This window comes from Aethalodelphis obliquidens, unplaced genomic scaffold (assembly GCF_003676395.1).
Source record: "Aethalodelphis obliquidens isolate GAN/ISIS:26980383/991018 unplaced genomic scaffold, ASM367639v1 scaffold15, whole genome shotgun sequence".
In the NCBI taxonomy this organism is placed as follows: Eukaryota; Metazoa; Chordata; class Mammalia; order Artiodactyla; family Delphinidae; genus Aethalodelphis; species Aethalodelphis obliquidens.
The window spans coordinates 11,503,994-11,521,634 of NW_020837959.1; the positions used below are offsets into that span (position 1 = coordinate 11,503,994).

Here is a 17,641-nt window from a genome sequence, read left to right on the forward strand (position 1 = left end):
ATTCTTCTAGGTGTTTGTCCTTTAGTTCTCCAAGTCTTTGTTAAACATTTCTTGCATCTTCTCGACCTTTGCCTCCTTTCTTTTTCTGAGGCCCTGGATCATCTTCAGTATCATTATTCTGAGTTCTTTTTCTGGAAGGTTGCCTATCTCCACCTCATTTAGTTGTTTTTCTGGGTTTTTATCTTGTTCCTTCATCTGGGACATAGTCCTCTGCCTTTTCATTTTGTTTATCTTTCTGTGAATGTGGTTTTCTTTCCACAGGCTACAGGATTGTAGTTCATCTTGCTTTCTCTCTGCCCTCTTGTGGATGAGGCTATCTAAGAGGTTTGTGCAAGCTTCCTCATGGGAGGGACTGGTTGAGAAGTATATTTAAAATCAACTATATCAGTGTCATTGATCTGAGAACTGTGATAAAAAATTAATAAAGGAATTTAATTGTGTGTGATCTTCTCTCAAGATGGCAAATTAAACCATAGAACTTTAGGGTCAGTAGGGACCAGAAAGCTAACTTCTTGTCCAACTCCTCCCTTATTTCACAGAGGTAGAGACGGAAGTCTGTACCCATGAAGTGACCTGCCCAGGGTCACACAATTGAGCAGAGCCAAGAGTCATGCTAGAGGCAGGATCAGCCTATCTCAAGTGTTCTGCCATTCCCAGCCTATAACCCCATTCTCCAACGCCACGAGGAAATAGTTTGTACTTGGAACTTTACACAAAGCACTCAGATGCTGCTATGCAGAACCTTTTCTGTAAGTTAATTATATCTTGGTCTCAAAACAGCATTCAGACAGTTTTTAGAAGTAGTTTATTTTAAAATTATCCAGTTTGCAAAGAAACACAGGCATCCAAAAGGAGAAAGCTTAATCGCAGCATAATTTACTATAAAAAGAGATTCAAAACACCAGCTCCCCACTTTGGGGAGTTTGACATTATTCACTTTTAGAGGGTCTCTCCTGTGGCTTCTGCTTCCATGTCACCCAAGATAGCATCCTTCCCCTAAATCCTTCCCCTAAACCACACCTTGATCTAGGAACTTCTCTCACAGTTTTTGAAGCGTGCATTAACTTTGCCTCATATCTTAGGAGTAATGAGTTTTTATGTTTGAATTATTTATTTTAATGTTTGTCTTATATTTACATATTAAGAATTGCATGTCCTAGTCCCTGATCCCTGTGTTCTGGATTCAGGGAACAAGTTCATAGTCACCATTTCTGTACCACTTGTGATTTTCAGAATCATGATCAAATCCCCTCAGAGTTTTTCTGTTTTTAGGCTGAAGGTTGTCAGTATAATCCAATGTGTTTATAATCCCGACCTTGACTTTCTTCCTCATTGGTGAGTCTGTCTTAAAGTGCCATGAACAGGCACACAACTGTCTTGTAGGGGCACCTGGGCCATGGATTCATGTAAGAGCCAGATGTTGCTTTCAGTGTTGCTGAAAGCCCTGCCCAAGGATATCTGCCGTGGATCAGCATTTGGGGGCATAGTGTGTCTTGAACTGAGGCCTTCATTTTCCAGTCCCGGTGCTGGCAGGGTTGTTCCATCTGATGCCCATATATGAGGAGGGATAAATCTGCACGCTGTTGTACCGAAGATGAAGGCAACCATGTATATATGTCCACCTTCCCGTCCGTGGCCAAGCAAACTACACTTTGCTACACTTGCGGAGGAGAGCTGTGCATCGGAGCCTCTCTCTGAACTAGCATCTAAAGTAATCAATTTCTTTACTACCGCAGATGAACCTGCAAAGTTTGGATTGATAACATATGACTGTGCCAAACTTGAGTGTTTTATAGGTGAGGTCCTTAGAATTTGTAATAAGCAGTTTTTGAGAAAGATACAAAACAGGCCTCATTGGGGCTTACTGAGGAGTTCCCACTCTGCCTCTAAGGTCAGCATATTTTAGGTGTGTTTTTTCTGTCATTTATTTTTAGCAACTGTAATTTCAGCAGACTCATTTTGAGTTTCCTTCCCTCCCATACTGAATCACGCAAATTGTTAGCATTCCACAGGTGTTCCTCGGGGAAGCTGGAAACCTGGCAGTGGACAGGATGAATATCTACCTTTAAGTGTCAGTTGTTTAGCTTTCAACCATTTTCTGTCTTAATTGAGCAAGGAAAGAGCTTTCATTTGAAGAGTGAACAAAAGGGTGGTATATGGTTCATGTTCTAAGTGTACTGCCTGGACTTCCTCTAAACCATATATGTGAACGCTATACATACATGATGGCAGAACAGTAATAGCCATACTTCCATCCATGAGTCATTGTTTCAAATAGTGTTTGTTCTGTGCAGAGCCTTGAGGAGAAATGCAGGTAGAGTGGAGGGTGCGTCCTCAACCTTGAAGCTCACAGAGTCCTTGGAGAAGGAGAACATGCAGTCAGAGGAGAGTGCAGGAAGGTGTACAAGCTCCAACGTGGTAGATTCACGTGGAGCTGGAGCTGGAACTTTACCTGGGCCTAGAAGGATTATTTTGGGGAGCTTTGTGGCCAAGCAGCAGACGATTTGGTAGAGACCATAGAAAGGCAGGGTAGTGACAAGGTGAAAGAGAGTGTAAATGTTAGCAGAGTGATTGGGAAACTTCTGTACCAATGAGTCTCCCTTCCTCCTGGAGTTTAAATAGTCTGTGGAACAGATTAATGCACCTGTCACTGTTTATATGTCTTTTATTTATTTATTTTTTTTAGCTCTCTAACTGCACTAATATAAAATGACATTTTCTGGTGATGCTGATGAAGATCTAGCATTGGGAGGGAAGAGGTAGGCTTGAGGATGAGGACACAAACCATTATGAATGAATAAGAGAGGATATTAAGACAGAACCAATAATTTGACCCAGCAATTGTACTTCTAAAGTATTTACCAAAGAGAAATGAAAACAGATATCCACACAAAGACCTGTATGCAAATGTGCTTAGCAGTTTTATTCATAGGAGCCAAAAACTGGAAATGTCCATTAACTGGTGAATGATAGACAGGTTGTGGTAACTCCATACAATGAAATACTACTTAGTAATAAAAAGGAACAAAGTATTGATTTGATTTCCATCCAGTAACACGGATGGATCTCGAAAGCATTATGTTATGTGAAGGAGGTCACTGTGGTCACATATACACGATACACTATACACTGTATGTGTTCATTTATATGACATTCTAGAAAAAGGTAAACTACAGGGACAGAAAACAGAGCAGTGGTTTCCAGGAGCCAGAGTGGGGGAGGGGATTCAAAGAGACAAGAGGAATTTTTTTGTTTTTTTTTTTGCGGTACGCAGGCCTCTCACTGCTGTGGCCTCTCCCGTTGTGGAGCACAGGCTCCGGACACGCAGGCTCAGCGGCCATGGCTCACGGGCCCAGCTGCTCTGCGGCACGTGGGATCTTCCCGGACCGGGGCACGAACCTGTGTCCCCTGCATCGGCAGGTGGACTCTCAACCACTGCGCCACCAGGGAAGCCCAAGAGGAAGTTTTTTGGGTGATAGAAATGGACTGTATCTTGGCTGTGGTAGTGGTTACACAGCTGTATTCATTTGTCCAGATGAACCCAACTGTGTACCTTAAAAGGGTGAATTTTTAGTGTATGTAAATTAAACCTCAATAAATGTGACTTAGAACGTAGTAAAGTCAGATTGAATGGGGGATAAAAGGCCACCTGGATATTAAGTGTGAGCGTACAGTGGAATGGAGCTTTCCAAAGAGAGAATCGGGGCATGGTTTACCAGGGAAGGTGGAGGTGATCAGTTTTCTTGGGAGATCTTATGCTTTAGGGCTATGGGTTCAGCTGCTGTGACAGAGATCTAAAGTAATATTGACACACAAGAGAAAAAGTTTATTTCTTCTCACCTCAAAGTCCAGGGTAGTATGGGGGTTCCGTTCCACAGAGTTACAGAGGCCCAGACTCCTTCCATTTCCCTCCTTTGTCTACCTGGAGGGCTGCTCGTCCTCCTGATCTGAATGGGTCACCCCCACGCCCACGTGAGCCAGCACGAAGGGGAGGGCAGCCTTTTCCCTGTAAGGATATGGCACCAGCAGGGTGCAGAGAGAAGTAAACACAGAAAGGTTAGAGAGAAGACCGAGTTCTGCAAATGAAAACGAGGACACAGGAGAAGGAAAGAACTTGCAGGACAAAAGAGAAGTGATGTAGGGATTCCAGTGAGAGGGAATAACTTGAGACTGCTGGAAATGTCATTGGCAAGTTTCTTGTCTATCCCATTACTTTTCTGTTGTTACTGTCGTTTGCTAAGCCAGGAGAATGAAGTTTATTAACTAGTAGTCTTATTTATTGCAACACTGAGCAGTGAAATGGCCTGTAGAAGAGAGGTCTCTACACCCAGGAGAGTAGAACACAGCAAGGAGCACAGCACTGAACGCGTGAAGGCTTTTGGATGTCCTTGAGCAGTGGGCAGCGACTTGGGCGGCAGTAGATGCGGCACCAGATGATGTAGGACATGGTATAGCCCCTCGCTGGCGTCTGTGGAGACGTGGCTGTCAGCAGCAGGGCCCACAGGGCCCTTCGCTTCAAGGCTGAGTGTGGGTCATCAGGGAGATCCCACTCAGGCCAGGGGTCTGGTGGCAGGAGCTGAGCAGCCAGCAGGAGGGCATGAAGGTGTCAGGCTGACAGCAGGGCGGGGGGCATGGGGCACAGCAGACGGGCTGGAGGAGGCGGATCAGGTGTGGGCAGGTGCTGGGCAGGCAGACCGAGCACCGGCAGCCCTTGTTGGAGGCATAGATGGTTGTGGCCGGGCCACTGCAGACGCTGCAGCATTACCAAGGGGAGATCCGGCTGCAGGACATGGTCAGGAGGTAGGTTTCGTTTGGCTGAGAAGTCTCCTGCTGTCTTAGTGTCTGTCCTCTCCTGAGCCAGCGCTTATAACACTCACTCCCCTAGATATCAGCTCATTAGCCTAGATCATGTTCTTCCATCTCAGTTTATAATAATCTCCATAAAGTCATCTCATTACCTCAGTCTTTATTACCCTTCGATGTGTGTCTTACCTCATTGCTGTGTTGCCAAATGAGGACTCTAGACAATAGCTGTTTGTCACTGCAGGGAGAGCTTTATCTCACCATTAAAAAAATTTTATTATAGAAATTTTTAAAAAGAAAAAGAAAGGGAATAGTTGAATGAATCTCATGTGCCTCTCACCCACCCAGCTTCAACAGTTGTCAACACTCTGCCATGCTTGCTTTAGGCATCCAGCCTCATACTTCTTTTTTCCTAGAGTATTTTTAAAGCAGTTCCCCAATATTTTATCATTTCATCTATAAAACTAGTGTATAATATCCAATGGATAAAGCCTTAAAAAAGAATAACCATTGCACCATATGACACTCAATAAAGTTAGAAATATTTCTCTATTATCATCCAACACCCCATCTGTATTCCGTTTCCCCCAGGTGTCTTAAAAATGTCATTTTACAGTTGGTCTGAATCAGGATCTAAACATAGTCCACACACTGCATTGGGTTGATGTGTCTCTGAAGTTTCTTGGATCCTCACACTGTTTCCTCTCCATTTGTTTGTTTCTTTAATGCAGTGTATTTGTTGAAGAAAGTAGACCATTTGTCCTGCAGAATTTCCCATATTCTAGATTTGGCCAGTTGTAACCTTGCAGTGATACGTGACATGATTCTCTGTACCCTCTGTATCCTGTACCCTTGTGTAGTGGTATCTAGAGGCTTAATTCCATCCAGGTTTGATTTTCTTTGTGGCAAGGATACACCTTAGCTGGTGCTACTGTATCACGTCAGAGGCATAGGAGTCTGGTTGTCCCACTTTTAGTTATAATAATGTTGACTAATGGGTGCCATTCGGTCCACCCCATGCTTCCATTATAGAGTTCCCCGTCCACTTTTCATGGTTTAAGCTGCTGTTGACTCAGCCCCATTCTGTAGGCTTTTCTTGGGAGACCTCTTTTTTAGGAATGGCCAGCTTAGGTAGCTGGCGGTCATGCCTGGTGGTTAGAGTTGGCCTTACCTGGGTTCCTGGAAGCTGATCATCTGTTGAGGCTGACACCTCAGGATATAGAGTTACTGGTTTGCACATATGGAGCAAAATCCTTTTGGAATTTAAAATTTTACTCTTCTGTTTTTGAAAGTAGGTAAACTTCCATTTCTTATGACTTGATCCTTCCCTCACTGGATTCTTGAGTTTATGTACATTTACAAAGATTGTCTTGTTATTGGTTTGAGAACTGAGATTATTATAAAGCTGGCATTTCAAAATTTCATAGTAGGTTCTGGTATTCAATGCATAAAATAATGCATGCTTTCATAGCATAAATACCTAGGCTCCAGTTCTAGTTTTACAAAATACTATTTGTTTGATATTAGGATACTGGTTTGGCTGCTCCAAAAGAGGCCAAAATAATAGTGGCTAAACTAAGACAGAAGGTTCATTTCTCTCTTTTGGAAAATTATGAGCCAGTAGGCAGCTCAGACAGTGGGGATCTTGTCCCCCAAGGTCATTCAGGGACTCAAGCTCCTATCCAACTCTCCAGCCCAGGTGTCACCCTCGTCTGCATAGCTGAGAAGCTGGCTCACCACCACTCCACATTCCAGGCAGTGGCAAAGAGGAGGACTTGGTGGGCAAGCAGCTCCTTTTGTGGGAAAGGCAAGCCTCTTACAGCCCATTGGCCAGAACTAGTCACATGGCCATTATCTTGCCACAACTTATGCTGGGAAATGCAGTCTCTAGCTGGGCAGCCATGTGCCCTGTAAAACCCAGGAGTTCGGCCACTAAAAGGGAGAAGGAAAGGAAAGATATTAAAGGTCAGTTAGTATTTTTTATTGAATCCTTCCAAGCTTCAGTTTCATCTCATCTGTAATGTGGGGATGAAAACACCCCCCTGTTGTGGCTGTTAGAATTACGTGCTCTTAGAATCACGTGCATGCACGGGTAAGTGTCGCGGAGCATCCAGTTCAGCCCCCTTCACATTCCAGGCCTTCAGTAAATGGTTCCATGCACTGGGGCCAGAGGGGGCAGCGCGGCATCACAGAGCAGAAAGAGCATAGGCTTTAAACTCATCGTAGATCTGGCTTTGAATCTTTGTTATTGTTAGATGTGTGATTGAAGACACATTTACCTAACCTCTCTGACCCTCTATAATATGAGGGTGTTTAAGAATTTAATGAAAAAGTACATAAAAATATCTACTGCAGTGCCTGGTGTGTAGAAGATATATGGTAAGTGGTAGCTAATTGCTAAGTGATCTTTGTGTAATTTCTTAGGTAAGCGTTCCTGATGGGGAAAAATTATTATGTAAAGTCAATTTAAAGAGGACTTCTAAGCAGTTTCAACTAGTGACATACAGTCACCATTCTGTGTGTGTTCAGTTTGAGTACTTGAGGATTAAACCTAAGACAGTGTTTTCTAAAGAAATCTCTGAAAGATACAGGCATGAGAATCAAAGTAAAAGGCAGTGAAAATGCTGGTCTGATCAGAATCTCTGGAAGTAAAGGTGCATCTCCACATTTTTATAAATACCTCCACAGTGGTCTTTATCATACTGAAGTCTAACATCTCAGACCTGATCCATAGCATTTATTTGAAGTATTAGAATACTCATACAGTACTTCGAGAGAAGAAAGAATAATTTATCTTATCTAATTTCAGATAAATAAGATGAGAGCCCTGGGTTTTTGAAATGAACTCAGGGATGAGGTGGGTTTTTTTTTCCCCTCGAAGGTTGCAACTTAAAAAATAATAAATGTTTGCTCTAAATCCTTTTTAGTTATTGCGAAACCAGAGATTTCCTGCATCCTATCATCATGCAGTGGAAACTGTTGTGAATATGCTGATGCCACACATCACTCAGAAGTTTCGAGATAACCCGGAGGCGTCTAAGAATGCGAATCATAGCCTGGCTGTGTTCATCAAGGTGGGGGCCTCCGGGGACGAGGGTGTCTGCCGAGTGCCTAATGTGCTTTTTCTAGCAGAGTGACTCGTACATATAGATGCTTAGTGAACGTTGATGGCAGGTTTTTATGCCAAAGGATAAACTTACAATAAATGCCGATTAGAAGCCAACTTTCAAAAAAAGCCTAAATACTTAACCTTTGTGGGTTGTTTCCTCCACAGAGATGTTTCACCTTCATGGATAGGGGCTTTGTCTTTAAGCAGATCAACAACTACATCAGCTGCTTTGCTCCTGGAGATCCTAAGGTAGCCTGTGCGCACGTGTGCACGTGTGTGTGTGTGTGTGTGTGTGTGTGTGTTACACACTGTTCTTTTTGTCTCTCTGAGTGACATCTGGATACCCACCTGTTTCTCTTGGTTCACATCAGAATTTTCTTTCAGTCCCAGAGGCACTATTTATTCTCCTCTCGTGGAGATACTAACTAGTACTTGCATTAATGTGTGAGATATTAGGGACACAGTAATTCCACATGCAACATAAATACCTGTTGATTTTTCTCATAAATACCTTAAATGACTTCTCAGCTGCAAAACTAAAAGTATATGTGTTGCAAATCATAGTTTATTTAACAAGGTAACAGAAATAACCATGTAGCCTTTCTCTGCTAGAATTATCTGTCTCTTCCCTTGCGTGTCTATTTTAAAGCTCTGCCTTACGCATTTTTTTATTGCACTGAACCTGTGCCTATAATTATAAGCTGCCTGAAATCCTTTATTAAAGTAAGAGGAGCATAAATCATAAATGCCCTAAAAGTCAGTGGAGGACATTGTTTAATGAAATGTGTTCCCAATTTTCAAACAAATCCCTGCAGACATTCTGAAATCTGTAAAATAGCCCAGAGCCTGCAGCTCTAAGACAGGGAAGAGGCTAAAGACGAGTGTGTGATTCCTAATAGGTTTTTCAGGAGGCTGTATAAAGTATCCACTGAGGCATTTAACTTACGACTAACCATATTTTTCCTGCAGACCCTCTTTGAATACAAATTTGAATTTCTCCGTGTGGTGTGCAATCATGAACATTATATTCCATTGAATTTACCAATGCCATTTGGAAAAGGCAGGATTCAAAGATATCAAGGTAATTTATCTTTAAATATATTAATCCTAGTCTTTTCAGAAAGAGAGCCATTCATTTTTAATAAGAAAAGAGAATTAGTTCACACATGACATTCAAATTATCTGATATTTTTCATTGATGAATTGATTTTTTTCTTGTTAAATTTCCATTAAAAAAAATTGATAAAATGCTATGTAGGAACTTACTTTTTTTTAGCAAATTTACCAGACTACAGATCATGCCAGTGTGACTCTTTTTCATTGAAAAGTTCCATTGCTTAAACAATAGTAATCCATTTTATTTACTGTAGTTTATTTTTATTTGTTTCACTTTTCTTTTCTCTTATGAATTAGCTTTTCTTTCACCAGCTGTGGAGTCAAATGACACTCCTGTAGGTAGGTGTGGGGTGTGACGCTTGCTTTCTTGCATCTTCCTCCTTTAAAAGAAAAAGAATGCAAGTGATTGCTGAAATGCTTACGTATGCTATTCATGTAGGCATTTGCCATATACTTGGATCAGTTTTAAAATTGATGATAAACCAGTGAATTTGTTCTCACTGTAGCTAAGACATTGCCACAGCATCCCCAGGAGTCATCTGGTTTTGTGCTCCTGGGGTCACTAGGTCCTCTAGGACGTTTCTTTAAGAAGTAAAGCAAATAAACAAAAAGCTCTGCTTCATTTCAAAAATGTATTATTCCACCATTTTCATAGTCCTTGTTTATAGCAGTAGCAGTAACCTATGTCACAAGCAACATGGCTTTTCACATGCTTTTTATGTTTGCATGCTGAGTCTTTATTAACTGTTCTGTATCCTTTCTGAGTTTGAAGAGAATTAAGCTCATAGAGATTTCTTTGTCTTCACTGAGTAAGTCAAATGAATCAAATTCGTCTCTTGGATCTATCAAGTAATATCTAGCACCTTGTATGTGCTCAGGATTATTTATGCTAAAGGAGAGAAAAAGTGGAAGGATGCCACCAAACTATTAATGACACCTAAATCAACTGACTCTGAAATTCAGAGAGAAACTCACAAAGGAATTCATTCAGAGACATAAATACCTTGCCTTTTAAAGAGCAAGAAGGGGGACTGCGGCCTGAAGTCGGCGGTCATGCATTCAGCAAATATTTGCTCAGCAACAACTCTACCTAGCCTTGGGATAGAGTTGTGGACAACAAGGATGAAATCCCCTGCTGTCTTACCTGTGTGAAATACGTAGAACATGAGAGAGTGATAAGTGCTAAGGAGAGAGAAATAAAGCAAGGGAAGGGGATAGGAAATGGGCTGGCATTGAGGTCGGGCGGCCAGGCAAAGCCTCGCTGAGAAGGCAACTTTGGGGTGATAATTGAAGAAGGTGAGGGGTTGAGCTCCTGGGCTGTTCAGCATCCCCCATCCAACCCCAGCCTGCCCGCCTGTCCCACCCTGCACTGTTCCCCACATGCCGGGCACACCTGCTGGTCCCAGCTCCTCACACATGGCAGGCCCTCCCCGCACTTCTCAGCCTCACATAGCACCTCCCTGGGCATCCTGTCTTCCTCCTGGCCAGTCACTCAGCACCTCCCCTGTGGGCCCAGCCAGGTCTCCCCCTCACCTCTCCCAGCGCCCCACCTGGAGTGAACTGCTCCCTACCCTGCACCCCAGACCCTCCTTCACCCCACCTTCAGTTCCTAGCCCACCTGTCCTTGGAGACTGTGACCGTTTTCCTCTCACCTCTCAGGGTGCTGAGGATAGCTCTTGCTGCCCAGCGGTTGGGCAGTGAACATGTGCTAATGTCCGTCTTCCCCACTGGCCCAGGTGTCTATCCTGTAGAACCAAGTGAGGAGTGAGGAGGAGACCCTTCAGGTACCCCACAGACTCGCACAAGCTCTTAGTAGACTGTCGGGGTATTTGGCGGCTAGAAGGGCTGCCCTAGGCAGGTGGTGGGTCAGCTACAGATAATTTCCATAACTGCACTGATAGGAATAAAGTTTCGTTTTCTTTTCAGCATCCTCCTTCCTCTTACCCTTCTCACCTGCTCCTCCACTCTCCTCTCTGCACATGCACACGTACACACACACACACGTGTGCAATTAAACCCATAAATAGTTTTCCTTCTAAGGGGATCATGTGAATTCAAGCTGTGAACTGTCTTTTCAGTAAACTGGACTTAAAAATCATAAACAGTGGACATGAGTATTCTGGAAAGATGAACGCTCTTTCCCTTCCTTCTGCTGAAGAGTTCATAGGACTTGGGTCAGACTTTGAGTAGGTTTAGAAGCAACTAACGTGGCGTTAAAGTTAAAGGAGAGGCCTATAGACTTTCCTCTAACAATGGATTCAGTATAAGAATTTAAATCCTAGCCACAGCTTTCTGGACAGGTGTATTTCAGCTTTAGCGTGTGATGCTTAGCTGCTTTTATTTACCCTCCCTCAGTAGGTTTCACGTCTGCTTATTATCTCTTTTCCAGAAGAGCTTTCAGTCTTGTCACTTAGCTTGCTGATGACTTACTAGTTTGATTTGGTGCTTTGTCCATTTTAGTTCTAATTTATATCAGTTTTCTATTGGCTTTTTGAGGTAAAGAAGTTTTAAGAGTATATTTTAGAAAATTCTAAGTCAAATAAGATCTTCAGTGATAGCAAAATAATAGGTAATATGGTAACTCGTTCATTTTAAACACATTGGGTTTTAATGGGCATATATGGGCATTAATGACCAGGAAATCGATAAATGAACTCATGTAGTGAAGAACATTTTAATAGACCACCTATATTTATTCTTTAATTAGGTGTCTCTTATGCACAGTTTACTCCCCCGCAATGTTGTCAGTTACTACAATTTTATTTTTAAATTTCATATCAATAACAAAATTACATTTGTAATATAACATGCTGTCCTGTATTCTAAAAATTGGTACTAAAACTATTCACTAACTTAATAATTATGTAGGATGTAATACTTTTTTAAATCAAAATCCAGTGCATTTATTTGTATTTAAATTTTGTTTTCACTTTGGAGTGCAGAGCAGTATTTTAGGTTATCAGCCCTTTCCCCTTGGAAGCCAGATGTGACCACCTGATGACACACACAGGGGAGGCTGAAAGCAAAGGATGGGCTTGGTTTTTATTTTATTCAAAGAGTGTTAGATCCTTTCTAACTAAAGCAGTTTCTATCCTCATTTCAGATCTCCAGCTTGACTACTCATTAACGGATGAGTTCTGCAGAAACCACTTCTTGGTGGGACTGTTACTGAGGGAGGTGGGGACCGCCCTCCAGGAGTTCAGGGAGGTCCGGCTGATTGCCATTGGTGTGCTTAAGAACCTGCTGATAAAGCATTCTTTTGATGACAGATATGCTTCCAGGGTGAGTGTTCTCTAATGGAAGGAAATATGATTGATAAGTGTCCTTCATTTTGAGTAATATAAAGAAATAAGCAATTAGAAATTTAGTGGTAACAGCACTAAGACTTTCTCTGTTTATACAATAAAATCTAACAGCAATCTTTATAGGAAGGATCCAAATACAGGAGATGGCCAAGTGCTAGCTCAGTCCATCGTTAAATTCTGAGTCCGGGATAAACTTATGCTTTGCGCCTTTGTTTCAGAGCCATCAAGCAAGGATAGCCACTCTCTACCTGCCTCTGTTCGGTCTGCTGATTGAGAATGTCCAGCGGATCAACGTGAGAGATGTGTCTCCCTTCCCCGTGAACCCTGGCAGTGTACGTAAGCACATTCACATAGACACAGCCTGTATTTGCTTCCTGTAGCTGCCCTAACAAAATACCGCAAACTGCCTGGCCAAAAACAACAGAAATTTATTCTCTCACAGTCAGAAAGCCCGAAGTCCAAAATCAAGATGTCAGCTGGGTTGGTTCCTTCTTGAGGTTCTGGGTGAAGAGCTGGTTCTACGCCTTTCTCCTAGCTTCTGGTGGTTGCCCGAAATCCTTGCTTTTTTTAGCTTATAGCTGTATCACTCCAATCTCTGCCTTTGTCTTCACATGGTGTTCTCCCTGGTGTGTGTCTGTGTCTCTGGTGTCCTGTTCTGTCCTTATAAGGACACCAGTGCTTGGATTTAGGGCCCACCCTAATCCAGGATGACATCATCTTATCTTACATCTTAATTACATCTGCAAAGACCCTCTTTCCAAATAAGGTCACATTCTGAGGTTCAGGGTGGATATGCAGTTGGAGGGACACTATTTAACTATACACACCTCCTCTCTTTTTGCCCCTAAAACCATAATAATCTACAGTAGTCTTGCATTTCTGGCTAAGACGGAGTCAGTCAGTAAACCTTCAACTCTTGTTAAAAATCATTATAGGGCTTCCCTGGTGGCGCAGTGGTTGAGAGTCCGCCTGCCGATGCAGGGGACACGGGTTCGTGCCCCGGTCCGGGAAGATCCCACACGCCGCAGAGCGGCTGGGCCCGTGAGCCGTGGCCTCTGAGCCTGCGCCTCCGGAGCCTGTGCTCCGCAGTGGGAGAGGCCACAACAATGAGAGGCCCGCGAACCGAAAAGAAAAAAAAAATCATTATAAAAAGCCATGTTTTCCTGATGGCTTGTTTTCTTGTAAGATTTCAGGATCTTCTTTGTGTATCCAACAAAAAGTTATAGAGGAAGGAGTTTATTTTGTTTTTTAAAAAAAAGCATAGTTCTAACCTCCGTGCTATAAGAGCTCAGTGCTAGCCCCGGTTCTGATGTAACATACTACACAGTCTTGGAAAAGCCACCTCTTTGGGCTGAAGTTTCTCTGTAAAATTAGAAAGATAATCAGACTAGATGTTGGGGGGCCAGGGTGAATGACCCCACCCCCCCAAACTGACCACCTTAATTTACTTTAGCTTTATGCAGTCATTTAAAGATATACTGGAAATTAAGTTGACTGAAGGATGATGCCAGAAATGATCTCAAAGTGTTTTGGTTGGAGACAATCTGGCATTAATTTGGATAGGTGTTAGCAGTTCAGCAGTGCCCTTTTCCTGTTTATTCTGGACGCGTGAACCGGCTCCATTGTTCATCTTGCCACTTTGTCATTACAGCATACACCGGGGGAGCTCCCTTGTGTGTATTTCTGTCCCTTTTCCCCCAACGGTGGTGCTTTGTCCTGTTTTCTGTACATCTCCTACATGATGGTGCATTGAGATGAACCGTGTTTATAGAATAGTTTTTGTAGTTCCAAAGAGTGTGAATGTTCACTGTCCTTACATGGAATGCACCACACTAATCTCACCCTCTACAACATTGTATTTCACATGTGTATTCTCTAAATTTGTCTGCTTTTCTAATTGGAATAAGTAATTCAGGGTGTAATGCTACCTATCTGTACTGCTTCAATCCTGAGAAAAATGAACACCAGCTTTTGCTTTGGCTTTCATGAAAGTAAAATCCCTTTTATGACATAACTTCATAATGACCATAATTTCTCCACTGATTGAGAATTCAGACGAAGCACCCACCTTGCAGAGGTTTTCACTGCTGCTACTGTGAGGTCACTGTTGCTCATTTGGGAAGATTTCTGATGGGAGAGAAAAAAAACAACGTTCCAGTTAGAAAGAGCACATGGGGCTTCTCCTGAAGGAAGAAACATACTGAAATAATCTACAGAAATGTTGGGCATCAGAGCTCTGGAAAGGGAAGGGTGCTAGACCTCCTGGGGAAATACAGGACTTCATGGGCCAAGGTTTCTCTGCCCGCCCCAGACCTGACGTGCCCTGTGCTCCCTCCTCCTGCTGCTTCTCTGACCCACACACCCCACCTCCACCCCGCGCTGTGCTCCTCCCACTCAGGCACGTTTAACATGCCAGGCTGTTCTGTCCTGTTCTTATGCTCGCCCTCACACTTGCAAGAACTGTTGGTGAATCCTTTAAAGTCATCTTCAATTGTTTCTTGTCTCTCTCCTTCTCGACAGACTGTGAAGGAGGAATCCCTTACTTTGCCAGCCGTGAACCCAATAGTGACACCGCAGAAGTCTGGGAGCTCGCTGGATGCCAGTCTGCACAAGGACCTCTTTGGTGCCATCTCTGGCATTGGTAATGCTCGGGCTCTGACCTGCTTCTCTGCAGTCTAATTCGGAAGGTGTCTTTAATCCAATCATTTGTTAGCTTTCAAATCAGAACTTTGAAGTCTTGAGTTTCTACTTCAAATATTCTTTTCCTGATTTTGCTCCTCAGCTATGAAACCCCTTAACTCTACACTGAAATAAAGATCTCAGATTTCAGGAATAACACATGTAGTACACTTAACCACATATTTGTCCTGTTTGCTTTTTGTTTAATGCGTGTTAATTTTTCATTTTAAATCTTCAAACTAGATTGTTTATACTTTTAGGAAAAGAATATCTTTGCAAGTGTGTGTGTGGTGGGTAGGATGTATTTGTAGTGTTAACAGTTTAGATGAGATGTGACAGACTAATTGCTGATGGAGATACTGGTTTATGGCTAGAATGCAATCCTGAAATCAGTTTTCTAAAATCTTCTTTCCTACAATATTTTTTCTATCTGAAATAATGTTAGAGCAGCCCCCATGGGGAGGAAAACAGATGGCATAAATCAAGATTCAAATTGAGTAGTTTTTCCATAAGAAAATGCATGAGAAATGTATTTATTAATACTCTGATTGAGCACACGTGCCAGCTCCTTCATAAAGATAATGGTACAAAAATATATATTTTTATCTTCACAGACGCTCACAGGCTTATGCTGTCTTCATTTCTTCTCTTTTACACCACAGTTTGAATAAATGAAGCATGCTGCTGTGGCTAATGCTTAGACCACCCAATAATGGAACTAACTCATAGGGCAGAGTAAAGGGCAGTCCTTTTACCTAATCAATCTGCAGGACTGTGGTTTATTCTGAGTTTATGTCCTTAGCTTTTGTGTTGTTCTAGTTGCTAACATGGTATTTCATGTAGGTGATGAAACTGGCCAGACTGTAAAATTGGAAACCTTATACCAATGCTCAGATTTATCCCATAATGCCCATACCAGTCTTTAATCTTACTTCTGTTTCTGTGTATTTTTCATAGTCATACTTACCTCATTTGGCGTTGTAAAGATGAAATGAGTTAATTCATACAAAACGCAGAGCCTGGCACATGGTATTTCCATTGCCTTTCTCATGGGGCCCTCGCTCTGTCTCCTTTGCCTCACTCTGTCCACAAGCCCAGCCGCTCTCTGGGAGTGGGGAAGGGGTCCTTTCAGGGGCTTTGTCTGCAGCGGTTCCCAGCAATGTTTTTAAAGCCAGACAGATGTGGCTTTGGATCCAGACTCCACCATTTACAATTGCCATGGGCAGGGTGTCTCTCCTCTTTACCCTGTGTCCACATCTCAAAAATAGAGTCGTGGTGAGGGATGAAGAGCTAGTTGAATGTGTGCAGTGCTTGGCAAGGTAAACAGTGTTATTATTTGACTGCCATTATAACAAGCACAGTTCTTCAATGTTATTCATGCTTTGTGATAGACTCTTAGTAGCCTAAATCTTAACTCTCTGTCCTCTCTGACCAGTATTCTGTAGGATTCAAGACTTTGTGGAAATGATGAAACTAGAATGAGGTGATGTTTTGACTCTGACTTGATTCTCCAATTCCACATTCACCTTGTTAGGGTTTGGGGTGCCTTGAGAACATAGAGATGAGCCGAGGGGGGTCTTTAGCACAACTTCAATGACGTAAATGGCCTTTGATTGCTCTGTGTTCATGGTGAAGTTACAAAAAGTTCTCAAGGCTAATTTTGTCCCATTTCATTCTTTCTTGAATTTCAAGATCTGGATCCACTTTTCATGGGAATTCACCACAATAGACTTAATTTATACTCAGGCTTTTATCTATGTTGCCCCCATCTTTAAACACTTTAATCCTTGTTTCCTTTTAGAAATGCCTTCCAGGAAAGCAGCCCCCACCTTTGAACTGGGTTTACTAGTTGTTTTCTGGTAGCTTTAGCAATTCTTCTTTTATTCATCAAGGAATTTCCAGTTAGTTTTAGTCCCAGTGCTTATCAAGAGCTGACTTTCTCCTTACGTCTCTTAAGGAAATTCTGTTTCCACACTTACTGAGAATGTACCCTCAGCGGTTTTTTTAATGTCTTTGGAACATGGTGCATGAAAATTTCTGAAACCGATTCATTGCTTGGATAAAAACTACTCAAAGATTACGTTCATTTTAGGGGCTTCCCTGGTGGCACAGTGGTTGGGAGTCCACCTGCCAATGCAGGGGAAATGGGTTTGAGCCCTGGTCCAGGAAGATCTCACATGCCGCAGAGCAACTAAGCCCGTGCACCACAACTAGTGAGCCTGCACTCTAGAGCCCGTGAGCCACAACTGCTGAGCCTGTGTGCTGCAGCTACTAAGGCCCGCGCACCTGGAGCCCATGCTCCGCAGCAGGAGAGGCCACCGCAGTGAGAGGCCAGCGCACCGCGGCAAGGAGTGGCCCCCGCTCGCCTCAGCTGGAGGGGGCCCAGGCACAGCAGCGAAGACCCAACACAGCCAAAAATTAATAAATTAATTTAAAAAAAAATTACATTCTCAAGGCATGCATTCTTAGGCTCAGGGTTCCTTTACCTACCTACTCAGTGTATTGCATTTTGCTGTCTGTACAAAGGGGAGAGAGTTGAACTAAATTTCTTTTAAAAGTTATGCACTGGGCCAGGATATTAAACACACACACACACACACACACACACACACACACACACACACACACA

The 17,641-nt window shown here is 42.8% G+C and overlaps 2 protein-coding genes across 30 annotated transcripts in view; one reads left to right on the forward strand and one right to left on the reverse strand.

Annotated features, from left to right (window-relative positions):
- DOCK9 (dedicator of cytokinesis 9) overlaps positions 1 to 17,641 on the forward strand; it is a 379,834-nt gene that overhangs the window by 299,245 nt on the left and 62,948 nt on the right. For all 29 annotated transcript variants that reach the window (XR_003434662.1, XR_003434663.1, XR_003434660.1 and 26 more), the window contains 6 exons: positions 7,731 to 7,877; positions 8,078 to 8,161; positions 8,882 to 8,993; positions 12,132 to 12,310; positions 12,552 to 12,665; positions 14,854 to 14,974. Coding sequence is in view for 25 of the 29 variants with exons in the window: in XM_027115927.1 (XP_026971728.1) it covers positions 7,731 to 7,877; positions 8,078 to 8,161; positions 8,882 to 8,993; positions 12,132 to 12,310; positions 12,552 to 12,665; positions 14,854 to 14,974 (757 nt within the window). In the remaining 4 variants the exon portion in view is untranslated. The remainder of the gene's footprint in view (positions 1 to 7,730; positions 7,878 to 8,077; positions 8,162 to 8,881; positions 8,994 to 12,131; positions 12,311 to 12,551; positions 12,666 to 14,853; positions 14,975 to 17,641) is intronic.
- On the reverse strand, positions 4,130 to 7,121 carry KRTAP3-1 (keratin associated protein 3-1). Its single transcript, XM_027115943.1, is given in 1 exon segment — positions 4,130 to 7,121. A coding segment is annotated over 1 exon segment (276 nt). The 5' UTR covers positions 4,792 to 7,121; the 3' UTR covers positions 4,130 to 4,515.